The sequence below is a fragment of the Pteronotus mesoamericanus genome, unplaced genomic scaffold, assembly GCF_021234165.1.
Source record: "Pteronotus mesoamericanus isolate MK-2021 breed Mesoamerican mustached bat unplaced genomic scaffold, CSHL_Meso_final contig_130, whole genome shotgun sequence".
Lineage (NCBI taxonomy): Eukaryota > Metazoa > Chordata > Mammalia > Chiroptera > Mormoopidae > Pteronotus > Pteronotus mesoamericanus.
In genome coordinates this window covers 8,476,268-8,495,929 of record NW_026555060.1, presented here as the reverse complement: position 1 = coordinate 8,495,929, position 19,662 = coordinate 8,476,268, and the positions used below count along the sequence as shown (strand labels likewise).

The 19,662-nt window shown below is 36.5% G+C and overlaps 1 protein-coding gene across 1 annotated transcript in view; it reads right to left on the bottom strand.

Moving 5' to 3' along the window:
* Positions 1–2,152: 2,152 nt before the first annotated feature.
* CFAP299 (cilia and flagella associated protein 299) overlaps positions 2,153–19,662 on the bottom strand; it is a 506,080-nt gene continuing 488,570 nt past the window's right edge. Inside the window, exons 6-7 of the mRNA XM_054591991.1 lie at positions 16,220–16,349; positions 2,153–2,276 (exon numbers count right to left, since the gene is read on the bottom strand). Coding sequence (XP_054447966.1) covers positions 2,187–2,276; positions 16,220–16,349 — 220 coding nt within the window. The 3' untranslated portion in view covers positions 2,153–2,186. The remainder of the gene's footprint in view (positions 2,277–16,219; positions 16,350–19,662) is intronic.

Sequence of the window (19,662 nt, the reverse complement as noted above, 5' to 3'; positions counted from 1 at the left end):
TATTGAAAATAATGAGACCACACCAGTACATCTAATTCTAATTTAATACCACTCTACTCACTCTAAGTGGGACCTGACACTTCTTGCCATTCCCCAGAAATACTCTCTTCTCACTCCATTGAAACCCAGAGCTCTCTGTTCTGGGCTCTCCCTCCCCCACACACTGAGCAGACTTCTACCTTGTTTCATGCCATCTAATTGCCTTAATACTGGATTGTTTAGAAAGGGGAGCGAAGAGAATGGGAAGAAGTGAAAGAACCAAAGATTAATATTAAATCACGAGTGGACTCTTAATGATACTTTTTTCTGCACAAAAGCCACCCGCAAGTTTACATTAGGAAAATGTGTTTCTTTCTCTTACAAAGTCCTCATCTCTCTGCAATCCTTTGTGTGCGTGTGTGTGTGAGATTTTTTTCCTTGTTTTATTGTTGACATTGATAGAGATGTCTTCATTTCCCCTCCATTCCCCACCTCCACCCATCCCCTGTGCACCCTTCCTTCTGAACAGCACCACACTGTTGTCTGTGTCTATGAGTTATGCATATACCCTCTTCGGCTAATCTCCTCACCTTCAGTTGGGAACCGTCACATTTGGTTTTAGGGACTGTAGTCTTGCCAACAAGCAGGAGGGCCCAAAAGCTGGAGCTAAGCAAGGAGGCCTTGGGAAAGCAGGAGACAAAACCTGTCCCCTGGCAGGGGCTGTGACTCCCTCACATCACCCTGCTTGGCCCTGGAGGATGGCTGGTTAGTCAATGATGGGTAAGACCCCCTTGATGGCAGGGGCAACCTAAGACAGGCACAGTTGCATAGGGGCCATCATGGGAAGGAAGTGGAGGACACAGATGAAGGGCAAAAGACCCTCACCCCTGGGCTTTGATATTGCTGGAGTCCTCATTCTCTCTGAAAGAAGTCTCCTTATCTCTGTGCAGCTCTGCCCCACCTGCCTGGCTCAGGCTTGAAACAATACTAAAGGCAGGTACAGCCCTAAACTGGATCAGGCGGTTTTGGGGACATATAGGCCTGGAAAAGGAATGCATCAAATCCTATGAAACTAACTTTGCTAAGAATGCCCTAGAGTCAATGAGTACTGATGTTTGGGGTTGAGCATAGAATGTGATCAGTTCCCCAGGTTTCCCATTCAGGGATGAATGGGTGCCACCCTGTCTACCAGACCCTGACCTGAAGCAAATCTCTTGTGTTCCTTCACTGTTATCTATGATCTCTATTTGTCTTCTGTAAACGTCCTCTTGACATTGATTGATGAGCTTTGCATCCATGCTGTGTACCCCTGCGCATATGGTTCTCAGTAAAAGCCACTTCAAGAGAAGCGCTCGGGGCACTCTCCACTAGAGGGAATTGCCACCCCTTTCCCTGGCAGACCGATAAAACTGTCTGGGATGACTTATTTTATTTCCCCATCCGCGACAACCCGGAATGTACTCTGCGGGACAGAGGCCACCTTCCACCAGTCTGTTCTATGTATCCATGGCTCTGTTTTTATTTTGATCATTGGTTTATTTTATTCATGAGATTCCTTATATAAGTGAGATCATATGGTATTTTGCAGTCTTCTGCATTCCTTTAGATTTCTTTTCCTCAGCTTCTTTGTCCTGGAGTTCATATCATTCAGACACTAAACATGCCTAACACTTTCATTCATTTTACACATCATCGCAGGGGATATTTCATACTTTATTTACTTATTTACTGTTATTGAGGACCCTATATTTATATTTCTCTACATCTATCCCAGTGTGTGACCCTTATCAATATTCAGTGAGTTTATGCCACATGGCATAAGGTTTGGTCCACTAAGTTTGAACAATAGTAGGGTCTGAAACATTTTATTTGGGAAAATCTTAGCTACAAAATGTATCACTAATTACTGTATCCTTGAAGTAGCAAAAAGATTTTCTTCCATTAAGTGTTGCAATCAGCCTCAGCACTCAAAAAAAAAAAAAAAAAGTTAGAAAAAACTTAAATTATGTTAACAGGCCATCTATACAATAATTTTTAAAAAACAGACAAGATTACAGATTCCTTTCTAATTTCTTTATTAACTTTTAATATTCTAATTTGTCTTCCAGCTGTAGTACTCATTTTTTATTCTAATTTGTTTTCAGTTACAAGTTTCATTTAAATTTAGCATACAATTAGGGAACCATGTAACATGTTGGTAGTTAAAGCTATCCTCTGAAAATGTGGTCAAAAATGACAGCCTGTATGTATAGTTCTGTCTTGATAGAGGCTCTAGTAGAATCATCACCTGGTTGAGCCTGAAATACATAAGTCATATTGTTAATCAGCCCAGTTCATATAAATAATTCGCATTAAATAAATTTTCCTTTTGTTTCAATATTGTAGGAAACAGACCTAAAAAGGCTGTGGCCATGGAGGCTTTTCCATATTTTTCTCCAGATTCATTTTCTGAAGAGTGGTGATAATTCCAATCAGGAGATTTGAGGCCCTGGGTCGTGACATTACTGAAAATATCTAGGATCAAACTGGAGTCCCAGGCTTATACTTGTCTTGACTCTGCTGAACCACATGGGTCTCTAACTGCAGATTTCCCAGTGAAGGCCTTCGCAAACACATGTGATCACAGGTTAATAAGTAAAAAGTATTCTATTTTGATTTCAAGTAATAAAAATGTCTCAAGTTTGGAATTGATTCAGACTCGTGAAAGTAACCCGTTCATGGTGGGTTTCATGAAAAGCTTTTATCACTTTAAAAACTATTGACATGCTTTCTACCCCTTTAAATTATAATCCTTAAAAAAAGATTCATTCTTTTTACCTTTATTCAGGATAGTCTATCATACTTACAGCCTCTTAGGGAGCTCCTGTGTGAACAAATATTCAATGATATGGTATCGATAAAAGAGAAAGAGAGATACTTTTGTTAGACACTATCTACAAATGGAAAATTATTAGTCATTGGGCCTTTATTATATTTGACGTATAAAAGAGTAATGCTACTTGCTCTCTCTTCTTCTCGGTAGGAAGAAATAAGAAATTTAGATCTGGGACGAGAGAAAATCTTTGGTATTGCCTTTTCCCATAGTACTGATATCTTGTGCTAGCTGAACAAGAATATATTAGATCTATCTTTTATTAAATGTCAGTAAAATTGCAAAGACTTTGAAATGGGTTAAACAAAAAGATTGGGTGTCCTGAGTGGCTCACCCATCCAAGTTTCTTTTGCTTTTCATTGTTTTTGTTCTATTTTAGAACTCCTTAAGTTGTAGAAAACTGGTAATAAAGCAAAATATTCTTGCCTACTGGAATGCAATTAATTATTGCCCTATATTGGGACATGCTTTTCTATCTATTTATAAGTTAATTTCAATTTTCCTGATTCCTTATACACGTTACGCTCTTTGAATTCTCTTTTGAAATGTTTGTGATATCTTACTAGTTCCCTCTGTAATTAATAAATTAAATATAACCTTCATCATATTCATTTTATATCAGTATGAGAGTCACAAATATATCTTTTTAAGAGCTATTATTTTGTAAACATTTTTGAAGTTCCTCTGTGATGCCCGAGGGAGTCCCCTGATAGCTGAGTAACCTCTGTGGCTGTAGGAAGTTTGAACCTCACGGATGATGACTTAGACCCAGGCGTCCTTTTCTTGGCTCCAGGAGGTAAACTCCCAGGGGCACCAGAACTTCCACTTTACTGATCCTCTGTTTCTTTACATATTTTCCTTTTTGCTATTTTTGTGTTTTGTTTTAGCAACTTTTACACTCAGTAAATTATTCCCCATTGGTGACAGCAATGATTGGAATTTGGTTTTATGCCTAACCTTTGGGATCTTTGTAAACAAATTAATAGATTATAGAAATTTATTTTTCTTGGGCAAGAGGCAACCAAGAATATAATTTGTTAGTATTTTCTATTATTTATTTGTCTACGTATCTATGTGAGCTCAAATTAAGAATTTTGTGCCTTCTAGGAAAGAGAACAACTTTTTTTGCTATATGGAATGTTAATATTGTGTGTTTACTTTTGACCTGTGGGTAATGTTTAGATCTGAAGTTATCAGCCCTCTACATGATTCTGTGTGGGTATGTATGGACATTTTTCCAGACTTTTTTGTTTTGTTTTGTTTTATTGCTTCTCAGAACCCCCATACAATCTTGGGATTTTCCAAGGACCCCATAGAACTTTTACATGTGGCACAACTATCCATATGATAGCCAAAGGATTTCTATATTTTATATGTAGAGCACTACAAATTTAATGGAAAAGAAACACTACTAAAAATCTATAGAAAAGTCTGCAGAGGACAGTAATTACAGAAGAAGAAACATAGTATACTAACTTGCATATGAAAGCAATGTTCATCCTTAATAATATTAAAATGCAAATTAATATGATACCAAATAAATTTGGACTATAATATAACAACATTCAGGAAGTATGCAAAATAAATAGGGCATGGTGAATGGGTAGCCTTATTTCAGGTATATGTAATTATGAATTCATATGGTTTAACTGCAAAGTAATTTGACAATGTCTTTCTAAAGTTTTACAAAGTTTATGTCTTCTAACTGAGCAATTTACATTTTACAGATTCACCTTACAGAAAAAAAAAACCCGCTGAAACTTGGTTATAAAGAGTTGTTACTTAAGCTTGGGGAGAAAAACAGAAACCAACCTAAATGTCCATCAATGGGAAATTCTTATATAAATTGTGATTACTTCATAGGACAGAATTTTATTTACATTATTATACATCCGACTATTCTCACCTAATAGCATAGCCTGAATATCTATTCATGCTACTATATCAACTTCAGTAAACATAGATTGAACTGATTTTGAAAACTGCTGCATACTATTTCACTGTGTAGATATATGATAGTTTATTTTATCATTGCCCTCTCATGGACATACAGATAATTTCCAGTTTTTAACTATCACAGTGAAAAATGATATCCTTTCAGAACTTTGTTTCTAAGTTTATATACCACCAGGAACCAATATTCATTCATTGAATACCTATTCATTGGGCAGATTAAACAAATTCTCTCATTTAATCTTCATAGCAACCTTTCATAAAATGGTTGTTTTTACAGAATTTACAGATAAGAAAACAGAGGTAGGGAAGTGTTCAAAGGGGTAAGTAATTGTCCTTAATCACAAAACTCCTAAGATCTGTTTAATTCCAACTTATTTTACCTATTGCCCCTCTTAAACAGCTTTTCCCTGGCTGAGTCCTGGTGGCTGTTCTGGCCATTTGCTACTTGTCTTTTTGCTCATCTAGCTCCTTTTAGTTGCTCCCAAGTATGTATTTTGGGGAGTCTTTAGGTCTTTAATTCTCCAGTGGAATTCATTAAGACACTTAAACAGGTCTTTGAATAACCCAAAACATTATTGTACTCTGTGTATGGTCATGCATGCTATTTTTTTTTTTTTTTAGAAAATCCATGAAATATCAGATTTCAAAAGTGAACTCTATTTCCCAAAAGGTTAATATCCTATCCTCTGGAGCAGCCTCATGTGCTTGTGAGGGTAGTTTCCTGGGCTCCCAAGTTGGGGCTTCCTTTTTTTTTTTATTGTGTTTTTCACTCTTGCTGCAGCTATTTGAGGCAATATACATTGTGGAGGCCACCAAGGTTTATACTGAAGATGTTGCAGCCAGCGATAGTCACTTAGATACTGTCAACATGAGATTTCCTCTCTTGCCAATGGACTTGGTCACTGTTCATGCTATTATGGCCCGTGCTCCAGTATACTTCAACATCCATCACCTTGCTTTGGGGTTTCAATGTCTCAGAAACTGTAAGCACCTGCTGGAGCAGTGAATGGTTATGAAGAAATCATGAGAGTGGACGGGTTGTTCAACCGCGGAGACCCAGAAGAAACGCTCTCTTTGAATTAGAAAGAGCCCCTTAACTGTCGTCTGGCCCACGCAGGGACTCCGTGCCTGACTCGTGTTTTCTAATGCTCGTTTCTTTCCCATTAGTTATTAGGTCTCTGAAATCATGGAGGAAACAATTTTTTTTTAACCTTCAATTTTTTAATTTAAAATTAAATGTATTGGGGTGACAATATTTATAACATTATACAAGTTTCAGGTGTACAACTTTATAATACAACATACGTATACATCATTATTCTTGTTCAATCATTTCATCCAGCTAGGAAACTAACCTTCCGCTGTCTCCACACTCCTTGTCCTGATTTGCGATGAAAAATTGTGTGAGAAAGTGAGCTTGAATTGTGGCTAACACTCTTCCACAAATTTTTATACTCTCATTTGCCTAGGCTGTGTTGGTTCCTTGGTTTGGTTGTCCTTCTAATTAGAACATAAAACAGTAATTTTTCTTGGTCATGAATGTATTATTGAGAAATGTACTTTTTTTTTTTACTGCAGATATTTAACTTGGATGGTGAGGAGTTATCATTTGTACTCTCTATTACTAAACATTATTGTACACATAATAATTTAAAAGTTAGGTATTTAATTTTTCTTTCCGGTGGTTCACCTTTCTTTTGTTGCAGTTGATGTATGAGTTCATACACTGGACACTTAGCAACAATGTACTTATCTCTAGGGATTGTTCCATACTACTGCATATAAAATTAAAATCAGTTTTCCAGGTCAAGAGGAGGGCATAGCATTTAAGTTTTAGGAGTTTTAATTTATAAAAGCCAAGCTCTATTATGTAATTTTTGATGTATACCTCAAGGCCATTGATTTTAACAGCAGTTAGTTGAGTAAATACTTAATTTATATATGGTGGACTTTCAGTTCAGGTATACCAGGTGATTGCCCAGGGGAGGAAATGTTTAAAAGCTTCTTAGTATGTGGGTGTTTTAGGACTATAATCAACCAAACGTTCAGTAATTTGGGCAGCAAAACCAGAAAGTTGGCAAGGCCTCAGCTTTACTTAATAACTGTGACTATGCCACAGTTAAAAAGCAACATTTACAAGAGCCTCCGAGGAAAATCCAGGAGCCAAAAAAATGGTGTTGGTGATGCAGTAAGTGTCCCCTGTCCCGTTACTTCAAGTCTGTGTGGCATTTGAGGGAACACTGTTGGAGACTTTGAATAAGCTGATAACCTTGCTTCAACTTATTCTACTCACTGTGAGTTTTTTTTTTTTTTTTAATGTCCAATAAGAAATATACCTGGGCTCTGCATAAAGACGTTGTAAAACTGAGGACCTTCATTGGGAGGGTGGAGCTTAAAGAGATTAAATTCCAACCATCTGCAGAAAGGATGTAGGAATGTTATAGGCCTACATTTTGAGAAGAGCAATTTTAAGGTCGTGACAGGCTCCATCTGATTTTAATGTCCACATGGCAAGGGAAATTAAGACCAGTCAATGAACTGGGAGGCAGCATTAAGGAGGCAATTAACACCTTTCCTACTAATAGAAACAAGTGCTCCGATGAGGGCTGCTTGGGAGGAACAGAACAGAGGAGAGAGGAGCTGTGGGAAGGTATTGCTGGAATCTTCCTCTAAATTAACCCTCCTAAATAAAAACGTGTTTTTATTGGTAGAAGTTATTTTTAATTTTAAGCCTTGTTCGCCTAGATGCTCTTTTGCTCATAGAAAAAGAAAGTAGAATTTGATTTTTTTTGCATCCCTGTAATATATAGTAATGACTACACATGTATTTAAAAATAATAAAATAATTGCTTCTTCCATTTACCCATGAACCTAAAACATTGCCATTGCTCTGAACACCCTGAATCACATTCCAAGGTTCAGCAAAGAACCCCCAGGGTTAATTCACCTACCAAGGAGAGGAAAGCTCCAGCATCAAAATTACTCTGATAATTTTCAGCTAAAAATAGTGTTAGCTCTGCATATGTTTCTAGTGCCTAAGATCCTAAAATATTTCCAAGTTAACCTGAAAAGTTTCCAGGATTATTTTTGGCCCGCCTAGTCACTTCTTTAGCAATATTTAATATTCAATTTACTCATTCCACAGATGTTTACTGAGCACCTACCATAGGCTAGTGCTGGTGATGCAATAGTAAAATGACCAAAAACGGTTTCTGCCCCATGGTTCAGTTTATGCTTTTCAAGTCTCTGTCACGTATATTGTTTCATTTGAGCCCCTGGACAAACCTACCCGATCAAGTGATGCTTGATGAGGCAGTGATATCCAGAATGGGTGCCACCAGCCTCACTCTGTAATGATCCAAATAAGGGGGCGGACAAAACTAGCAGCAATTTATCAGTGGAAGCTCCTAGTGTGGTGGGTCACATTACTGCAGGCGTTATCCAGAAGTCTTTGGCATATGGTCTGTACTTTCTAGTCTATTTGTGCAGTTTCAGGAGTGCATAGTTTAGACCACCTAGAATTAAGACTGTTGCATTAAAACATGTTTTAGAAGAATGAAATCTGATTACTGTATGGACATACAGTAAGGCGAAGTAATAGCTAATAAAATATGAATCTTGTAAAGCAGTAGATATTGAATCCAGCTAATCTTTAGGATCACTTGGGGAGATACTAAAAATACAGATTTCTGGGCCTCACCACAGCTGCATTCAGTTTGAATCCCTAGCGGTGGAGCCTAGGGCCCTCACAATTGGCTAGCCCGAGGAGAGAGAAAGCGAAATGCTTTACTAAATGGACAGAAACTGCTCCTAATTAAGCCATGGTGGGTTGGATGTTTGATAATGAACTCTTGTGAAAATATTTTGCATTCCAAAATAACACATTTTTATGTTTGAGCAATTTTGGTTTTCAAAAAGATGATTCTGGCTCCTCTTGTACTGTGAGTAATATTGATATATAAAAAGAAAAGAAATACATCCTGCTAAATCAGTGCACAGCCTACATTGCACATGCCTTCCAAGTTCATTTATATGTGATTTTCCTTCCTACTAGAATACTCCCTCTGCTCCATTCCTCTCATTCTCACCGTATCCATCCTTCAAAATTCAGTTCAGATCCTATGTCCTCCATTAACTCATTTTTTAATGCCTTAGGTCAAAAGTATATTATATTCTGTCTCCTCTGAATTCTTACAGAGCTTGTTCTGTTCTCCTAGGTCGCTTTCTAGATTGTCATTTCTGTGCATGTTATATTTCCCCACCCACACATACGCACCCACAAATTAACCTGTAAGCTTTTCAGAAAAAAAATAACAAAAAACCTTTCTGATTCAGTTTTTATACCTCACACTGTCCAGTAGGTGCTTAGTAAACATCAAATGAGGAAGAGGAGGATAGAAGGAAGAATGAAGAAGAGACACAGGCACTGACATCCACCCAGATCGCATTTTTCTCTCTACAACTCCAGCACAAGTCTCCCATTCTCCCTATTCCCTCACTTTTCTGAGGATTGGCATGAAGTGAGATCTCTTAACCACTTTTTCTTGATAACTATGCATTCTTTGGTCTTTACTTGACCAATAATGTAGTTGAAATATTAAAAACATCAACTCTAAAACTTGTGCACTAAAGCAGGACCCCTAGTTCTAGTCTTCTTTGTTCTCCATTTAAATTATGTGCTCATCCTCTCCATTTTTCCTTCCCCGTCTGTCCTAAACTAAACCCTCTAATGTCCTCAAAACGTAACTTTTATCCTGTATTTCCCTGCACAAGAGCCTTGGCATATTTCTGCATTTCCTATCACGTTCAGTCCAAAGTCCTCATCATTCCTGCATTCAAGGCTTTTCATGACTTTTGTGCACTTAATCCCCACTCTTCTCCTTCTCCAAGCCAATGCAGCAGCCATATCGGACTGTTTAGGTACTGCTTTGTCTGTTTTACACTCTTCAACCTTATTTTTGCTAGTAGGTTTAATTCCTGGTATTGCCTGCTTCTTTGTCTCTGTGAGTTCAATTTCTAATCATTCAAGGCTAGTTAAAAGATCACCTCCTCTATGATCATCTTACATTATTCCCAGTGCAGTCCCCTCACCATCCTCTCTATACTGGTTCTTGCCCTGGATCCTAAACCATCTCTTCTTCCACTGAATTCCCAAAACATTTCTCTCTTCTGTAAAATGTCATTTTATGCCTTATACCATATTTATGTTTCTTTACATGCCTGTTTTCCTAAAAATACTATAAATACCAAAAAGGCTAGGGTTGAAATCTTGCTTATCTTTACATTCCCTTGGTATCTCATAGTATTTAAGTTTAAGCTCCTTTGTTAGATTCTACGTATAATGAATTATATGACCTTGAGCACCTCATTTAACCAGTCTGAGTCAATTTGATCAGAAATGAAAACACTTTCTAATTCAACAGTCTTAATTTGGGATGGTTTAAATGACCTATTTCTAGAACTGCACAGAAGACTTGAAAGTACATACTACAATAAAGATTTCTGTATGACCTCTACCGAACCAAAAATGATGCCTACATTAGCTGTTTCCACTGGGAACGCATTATTGCAATTTTTTTTTCCTGACTTACTTGGATCACTACAGAGTGTGGTGGCTGTACACTTCCTGGCTATCATTGCTACATCAGGTATCAGTGACATAATCCACTCCTCAGCTTTTCATTAGTGTAACATTATTGTGTGTCAGGAGGGAATCACTCATTCAATCATTTATTTCATGAATGTTTTTTGAGTATCTATTAACCAGGCAATTTTCCAGGATGGGCTCTCACTTTTAGTGAATGGAAGGGGGAAAAAGAGAGAACACCTAGTATAACTAAGGAAGGTTTTTTCCATTTTAACTATTCTATACAATTTCTTTTTCTCATTAGTAGATTATGAAGGTTTAGACCACCTATGTTATGCTAAGACTCAAAGCAAACTCTCTCATGGTTAATGTTTCCTAAAAAAATAAAGTCTATTTGTTTTTTATTTGTCCAAATACTGTAGGGGAGTGAGTGCAAAGTGCTCCCACTCAACCCTCCTAAAGATAATACACTGGAAACATTTTGGTGGGTGTGAATCACTCAAATAAGCATTCTTCACTCAAAAATAGAAACTTAACTTATTTGTTCCAGATGTTATACAGCTGCAGGGAAGTTAAAGCCAGTGGTCCTGTTTTGAATGCAACCAAACTCTTACTGCATTTGGAACTTCTTAACCAATGAACACACATTACTTGTTCTAAGACCTGAACAATTTTCTTTTTTTCCACTGTTACCATTCACAAACAACTATGATTCCTGGAAATTATACTTCAGGATTAATGAGTCTACATTTGTGTTGTATAAAGGAAACACATCCTGTTTATCACTGCTTCCACCTTTCATTTATCTTGATCTCTTTAATTTTTTCTATATACTAGCAATAAACAATTAGAAACTGACATTGCTTGAATTTTTTTTACATTGAATTTATTGGGGTGACATTGGTTAATAAAATTACATAGGTTTCATGTGTACAGTTCTACAATACATCATCTGTATATTGTATTGTGTGTTTACTATGGCAAGTCAAGTCCCCTTCACCATTTATCCCTCCTTTACCATCTTCTACCTCCCCTACCCGAACTTTCCCTCTGGTAACCACTATACTGCTGTTTGTGTCTATGAGTATTTTTCTCCTTTTTTGCTTAATCCAGTCACCTTTTTCACCCAGCTCCCCAATCCCCCACCCTTCTGAGAGCCATCAGTCTGTTTTGTGTATCTCTGAGTCTGTTTTTGTTTGTTAGTTTATTTTGTTCATTAGATTACACATATAAGAGAAATCAGATGGCACTTGACCTCTTTAATTTTAAGCATAAAATATTTCAAAGAGCATACTTGAAGGAAAGAAAAGGAGAGCTGAATTATATTGTTCTCACAATATTTTAGAGCACCTTAACTATGGAGTTAAAAGGTGTTTATTTTAGGAAGAATTTCTAGACAAATATTAAATATAAAATGTATTCTCATCATTGTTTATTAGTAGTTTTAAAAACTTGACATTTTAGCTAATTTCTTGATTCTCCTGTAGGTCTGTACAAGATGCTATGTGGATGCATAAAATATGAAAGGATCATGGCCCTTTAAAGAAGCTAAGTAAGTTAAAATATTACATAGGAAATGTACAAAAGTATATATATATAACCATAAAAACTATAATATATGTGTTATATTTAGTTTGAGGACAAATATTTGAGAACACTTATGTTTGAAAACAGAGTCCCAGATCTCTTGTGATTTAGTCTTTTTATGGAAAAGATATTTTCAAATTTTGGTTCAAGGACAACCTGTAGCAGAATCACACTGGCTACTTATGGGCACAGTTGAGTCAGAATCATTGAGAATTGGGTCCGGGGCTGTAGGAAGACCCTGGAGATCAGAAAAGAACAACAACATTCTCACCTTCCAATTGTGAACATGAAAGCTCAGAGAGGTTAATTTCTCAAGGCCATGTTGCCATTTAATAGTAATGTAAGACCTAGAATTTTGTTTATTGATGCTGAGACCAACATTCTTTCCTAGGAAGTCAGCTATTAATTTTTATCTTCAAAAGGTAAAATTTAAACATTTAAAGAAATATAAATATCCAAATATTACTCATCACTAATAAACTAAATCCTTGTTCTTTCCTAGGATTTAGAAATACCTTCCCTTCAGACTCTGAGTTATAATAAAAACTTTCCAGAAATAAAGAGGAACATGTTACATTTTATGTATCATTGATTAAATCTTTGAAATTTTGTGGTCGATTATTTTGGAAATGAGCGATTTAAAGTTATTTGAACTTTGTTCAAGTAAGAGTTTGCATTCAATAATGATTCCACAAAGTCCATAAAAACAATAATTCATGACATACATTCTTGAAGTATGTATGAGTTCTGTCCAAAAGGTATCGAGCAATGTAATATGAAAAATAGAGACATTTATTGAAGAAGACATAAGATATAAGAAACATTGTACACTGGACAATGATACCTCAGTTTTCCCAGTTGCCATCAGCTGCCCTGTGGTATTTTCCTGGATCTCATCAATAGTCTGAAATCTCTTCCCTTTCAAAAGTGATTTTAGTTTTGGGAAAAGTGAGCAGTCATGAGTTGCCATATCTGGGCTATAGAGGGGCTGAGTCACCTGGGTGATTTTATATTTCACAGAAAAAGCTTTGCATGAGATGTGAAGCATGAGTGGGCACGTTGTCGTGATGAAGCTGACAATCACCAGTTGCCCACAGCTGCAGCCTTCTGAATCATCTGAATAGTTTCCGCAGAGGAATGTTCAAGCATAAGTCAAAATTTGATGCAGATTTGTTTCCCTATTTGCTCAGTCATTTTGAATGCCACGGCCACACTGTACACATGCTCACTCAATAGCATCTACCACCCTTCCCCCGCCCCCGACTGGTACAGTGAAGTCATCATTGTTTACACATGCACATTGCAGTCCACTCTCCTTGGCTGCCAGGTTACATGGATGTCACGCAAACTGTTCTCGTTATATTAACAATGGCTGGACTTTTTCTGGACAGACCTCATGTATGCCATTAGTTAAAAAAAAGCCCTAAAATAGTTTGTGTGATTTCATTCAAGATGGATTTAAAAATTTGTTTCACCAGTCTTAATGAGCTATTAATAATTGCATATTTTCTTATGTAGATAGTTTAGTGTTCTAAAAGGAAAAGACTGTAAATGCTATTTAAGTTTTCTGTACTTTGCCTCAACTGATTACATTTTAACACCCATTTATGATGGTAAAGAGGCACCATTAGAGAGAAGGTGTGCTGATAAACTTCCCTGGTGTTCATAGATTTTTAAGAAATATGGTCCTAAAGTTTTTCAGGTCTAGTCCTTCATTTCACTAATGAGAAATGTGAGATCACTAGCCATCAGAGAAATGCAGATCAAAACCACCATGAGGTACCACCTCACACCGGTCAGAATGGCCATCATAAACAGATCCACAAACAACAGGTGCTGGCGAGGCTGTGGAGAAAAGGGAACCCTAGTCCACTGTTGGTGGGAATGCAGACTGGTGCAGCCACTGTGGAAAGCAGTGTGGAATTTCCTCAGAAAGCTGAAAATGGACCTGCCTTTTGATCCAGTGATTCCCCTGCTGGGACTATACTCTGAGAACACCAAAACGCCAATACAAAAGAACCTATGCATCCCAATGTTCATAGCAGCACAATTTACAATAGCCAAGTGTTGGAAGCAACCTAAATGCCCATCAGTAGATGACTGGATCAAAAAATATGGTACATATACACAATGGAATACTACACAGCAGAAAGAAAAAAAGAACTACTAAACTTCGCGACAGCATGGATGGAACTGGAGAGCATCATGCTAAGCGAAATAAGCCAGGGGGTGAAAGACAAATACCATATGATCTCACCTATACGTGGAACCTAACCAACAATACAAAGATGCAAGGAAAATAAGACCAGCAACACTGAAAGGAAATCAACAGAGATAAGAGGGAAGGGGGGGGCGGGGAAAAGGAAGGGAAGGGGAAAGTCAAGGAACATATAGCAAGGACTAATGGACAAAACCAAAGGGGAAGAGCTGAGGGAGGGAAGGAGGGAGGGGGCAAGGGAAAGTGGTGTTGGGGAGGCAGAGACAAATGTATTTGAAAAAATAAATTAAAATTAAATAAAAAAAAAACAAAAACAAAAACAAAAAAAACAAATAATACCATCCCCCCAAAACATGAGTAATGTTCTTTTGAAAGAGAGCACTATGTCAGAAACTGCCAGCCAAACCTCTCTGCTTCCCTTCCCAGAACTCCTGTTTTCAGCTGAGTGTATGGACATCTTAATAAAGATTACATTGTCTAGTCATCCATGGAGCTGGATATGACCATCTGACTAAGCTTTTGCCATGGAACATATGCGGGCGTTTGTGTGGCAGCTTTTGAGAAACTTCCTTAAAAGACAGTGAGGGCTTGTCCTTTGCACTCTCTGAGTTCCATCCGTGAATTCTGTTTAGAATGTGGTTGTTTTGGCTGGAGATCTATTTTACCCCAGAGGACCACCCTCGCCTAGATAACTGTGGATCTGCCATTTCAACTTTCGACTGACACTATACACACTTGCACACGGAAAAGAAAGAAGCTTCTTCCTATTTAAGCCACTGCCTTGGTTTCTGATTTTTGGAGCTGTATCTGATTATAGACAATAAATAATTTCTTGCTACAGAATTTCACTTATTCATTCTTTGAGCACAATTATTGAGCACTTTTTATGATCAAGGAACTGTACTATATGTATGAAACAAAAATTATTTTACTTTTTATTTTGAATTTTTAAAAAGTTTTAGAACCAGATTGCCCTTTTCCTTGGTCCATCCTCATCCCTCTGCCAGGTATATCATACAATTATTATTTCTTTCACTATAAAGAAATTTTTTTGACTTTGAAATTTAGATTGATGCTGTCACATGAATAATATATTTCAAAAGTTTCAAAAAAAAAGCCTAAGCAATTCAATTTTATAGGACTTCTACTAATGTTTTAAAATTTACCCCAAGTATATGTCATGATTAAAATAATGGTGCAAATGCAGTCTTTGAAATATGTAAGATAAAAATATTTGTCTTTGAATAAATTCAAAATATCATGGGACATACCTTTAAAATATTTAAATAAAAAGCATCTTCTAAGTTAACACTTAAAAATTCGCTGAGGGCCACCCTTATTTTCAGTGTTACCTACATATTAGAGAGCAGGCTGACAGCTGGGTGTGGGGGGGCGGTGTTAGTTGGGGTGAAGGGATTGAACAAAAAGGAATAAAGAGAAAGAACACATGGACATGGAACTCTGTGTCGATGGCCAGGCAGGGTGGGCAAGGAAAGGTGGCGCAGGGTACAGGGGTGATAAAAAATATTAAGTACTATTGTTTCATAAAAAAGGTTTTATTTTAAAAACAAAAATATTAAAGAATAAAAGAAAATTATTCAATTAAAAACTAAACAAGTAAAAAGGGATATTAGAATTCTGGGTGCATATGTGAGGTGAGAGTCTCTTATCCCTAAATGACTCATCTCCATATAAAAGCAAAAAGTGACTGGATGTCTGCACGACCAGAGCAAACAAGCGCAGTGCCCGCTGGCGCCCTGGTCTCATCCTGCTGCTAGGCATGGAGAAGCTTTCCCATTTGTGTTCTACTTAAATTCCCGCAAACTCTTCCTTATTGATGTCTAATTTATTAAGTTTTGAAGTTTTTGTTTTTTAAGAATAGTACATGCTCTAAGTTTCAACATGGTTTTTCATTTCTAGGTTTAAAAACTTACGGCAGTGGCAGTCAGATACTAAATAAAATTTTGAATAATGGTAGAAATACAATACAATTTGGAGATAAATATAAAAGCACACTTACTTTTGGGTCTACGTTGAGAATTTTGCCGTCTCTTTTGTATTTGAAAAGCAATCCTGCTGGATTATCAGCAATCACTTGATAATTGGGAGTTGAATTACAAGCAGCAGTATTACTGTTCCAGTTGTAAAAGCTATAAAAATAAATCTTTATTAGGAATTTATATGTATAATATATTAAATTGACAAATATATTTGTCGATATCTGGGACAGTTCAGTTTCAAGATAAGTGGATCAGATCATAATTTGCATAACCATGTAGAACACATGTGCTTAAAATTCTTGCAGAAGAGTTTAGACTGAATTATTCTCAAACCATTTACATATTTCTCAAATCAGATACATATTTATGGATATTTTGCATGATTTCCTGGTTTGGACACTCTAGGATCTAAGGTCTATTCCAATATTATATTCCCAGGAAATCAAGAAGAAAATTGATGCAATTTAAAGCTATTTTTTCCAGCTCGGATTCTTCAGGGTATTAAGAATATTCAGGGTATTAAGAGGCTGTTTACCAGAAGGAAAGACAGGCTAAATCACCTTTTTTCATTCAAAACAAATGAATTTCTTTCAGGCTCTATTTTTCAATAATATGTTTCTCAGAGGGTGAGGAAACAATTTGCATCTGTTTTATTAAGTTCTTTATAAATTTTGGATTTTAACCCCTTATCAGATGTATTAGTTACTGTAGGCCGGGCATGATGTGATGTGTTCTATCATAACCCAAGGGGAAATTTTTCTCATTTCACAGACAGGGCAAATAGACAGGGGAGGTCAACTAGCAGTAATTTAAGGCCCTTAAACTAATATGCCATAAACTAATATGTCAAGCCAGATCTCTGTTTCAAAGTACATATGTACTCTTTCTCTTTTTCAACATTACCTGCAGTTTATCCCTTTTTTTGTTGTTGTTCTTGATTTATGGAAATTTCCTATTTTTTCCATGTCTTGTTTTATACCTACTTGTCAAAAATGAATATATTATTATTATATAAGTTGGAAAAATCCTTAGTATACTTATTTTACATGTCTTATTCCTGTTAACACATTTCTAACATTATGTTAATATGTTCAGATATTAAGATGTCTCTAATATATCTAATATTATGCTATTCTGAGTTGTTTTGCCCTCTATTATTCTCTTCCATTTTGAAAAAGTAGGTTTCTTTGATTAAATTCACTCTAAATTATATTGTTTTCTGAGGCATCAACTTTTGGGCTATTACCTGAAAATGTAATGTTTACCCTCAATTTTTTTAATACTTAGAAAGGACTAATTACATAGATCATATATTTATATCTTTTGAGGTCATATTAGTGAGAACTGTATCTCTCTCATCCTCCTCTTTGTGCAAGACATAGGAGTGTCTGCCTTCTCTGGGGCACAGAGTTAGGAAAAGTGATTTTCCAACCACGCTTATTTGTTTCGTTAGTCCTTTCTGGGTGAGAAGGAATGACTATCTGATTGGTGAACTGAGGAAAGGAGCTGAGTATTCATGGTTTTGGGGATCTGCATTTTAGCTAGCCTTCATAAGCGGGATTTACCATGGCAGGCTCAGCCCCCAGTAGTAGCCTATAGTAGTGGTTATAAATTCAGTTCACTGGTATAGGTATTAGGAGACAGTTTAACTATGCACCCAAACTGGATTCTCAAATTCAGTTTAATCCATAACAAAGAAGATCATTTGATGTGCATCTTACTGGTTGTTCAGTTGGGAGTTTGCTGAATTGGAATAGGCAACATGGGTGTGATTCTAAACCTTACATGTAAGTCTCTTGAATATTTACTTATGAGATGTGTAGATATAGGTAATCCCAGTATAATGCTTGAGTTGCAACTATGCTAAGAAGTGGCATGGTTTATGTTACACATTCCTATCTTGTTGCTCAGACCTCAAATTAAAAACCTATCAAAGTCTAAGCAGCTTATGTGTGTACATGTCTGTGCGTAGTTGTTATATTAAAAATTAATTTGTTCTTTTTTATGGCTGAGTAGTATTCCATTATGTAAATGTCCCATAGTTGCTTTATCCATTCATCTGCTGATGGACACTTGGGCTGCTTCCATACCTTAGCAATAGTAAGTAATACTGCAATGAGCATAAGGGTACTTATGTTCTTTTGAATTTAGTGTTTTGATTTTCTTCAGATAAATTCCCAGAAGTGGAATCAGTGGGTCATAAGGCAATTCCATTTTTAATTTTTTGAGGTATTGTCATACTGCTTTCTGCAGTGGCTGCACCAGGCTGCATTCCCAAAAACAGAGCAAAAGAGTCCCCTTTTTTCCACATCATTGCCAGAACTTGATTTATTGATGATAGCCATTCTGACAAGTGTGAGGTGATATCTCATTATGGGTTTAATTTGCATTTCTCTGATGATTGGTGACATTGAGTACTTTTCATATGTCTATTGGCTATGTGGTCCTTTGCCCAATTTTTAATTGGATTTTATTTGGTGTTGAGTTTTATAAGTTCTTTATAAATTTTGGATATTAACCCCTTATCAGATATACTGGTGAATATGTTCTCCCATTCTGTGGGTCGTCTTTTTATTTTGTTGATGGTTTCCTTTGCTGTGCAAAAACTTTTTAGTTTGATGTAGTTCCATTTGTTTATTTTTGCTTTTGTTTCCCTTGCCTGAGGAGATAGATCAGAAAAAATATTGCTACAAGCAATGTCTGAATTTTACTGCCTATGTTTTCTTCTAGGATTTTATGATTTGAGGTCTAACATTTAAGTCTTTGATCCATTTTGAATTTATTCTTGTGTGTGGCATAACAAGGTGGTCTAGTTTCATTATTCTTCAAGTATCTGTCCAATTTTCCCAACACCATTTATTGAATAAACTATCTTCAGCCCATTGTATGTGCTAGTTTCCTCTGTCAAATATTAATTGACCATAAAAGCATGGGTTTATTTCTGGGCTCTCTCTTCTGTTCTGTTGATCTATGTGTCTGTTTTTATGCCAGTACCATGTGAAATCTAATGACTATACTGAACTAACAAGCAAAATATAGACAGACTCATAGATAGAGAGCAGGCTGACAGCTCTGGGTGGGATTGGTTAGACAGTGGAGGGATGGAGCAGAAAGGGGAAAGGACGCATGGACATGGGCAACAGAGCGGTGATTGCAGGGGGGAGGAGGGTAAGGAGGATGAATGGTGATGGAAAAATAGGATTTAAAAAAACCTAAAAAAAATTAAAAAGTTAATTTGCAGAACACATGGTACTTTTGATGAAGCAATTTGGATTGTTTGTCAATACTCTTCCTCTGGTAGAATGAGAAACAGATTTCATTTCAAAAGCTAATTCAAATAGCTAATAATTATTAGTAGTTAACAAAGATAACCAACATTTACTCAATTACAGTGTATGGGGTACTGTTTGGGGCCTAATGAATTTATTATCTCATTTAATCTTATCATAAACACTATAAAGTA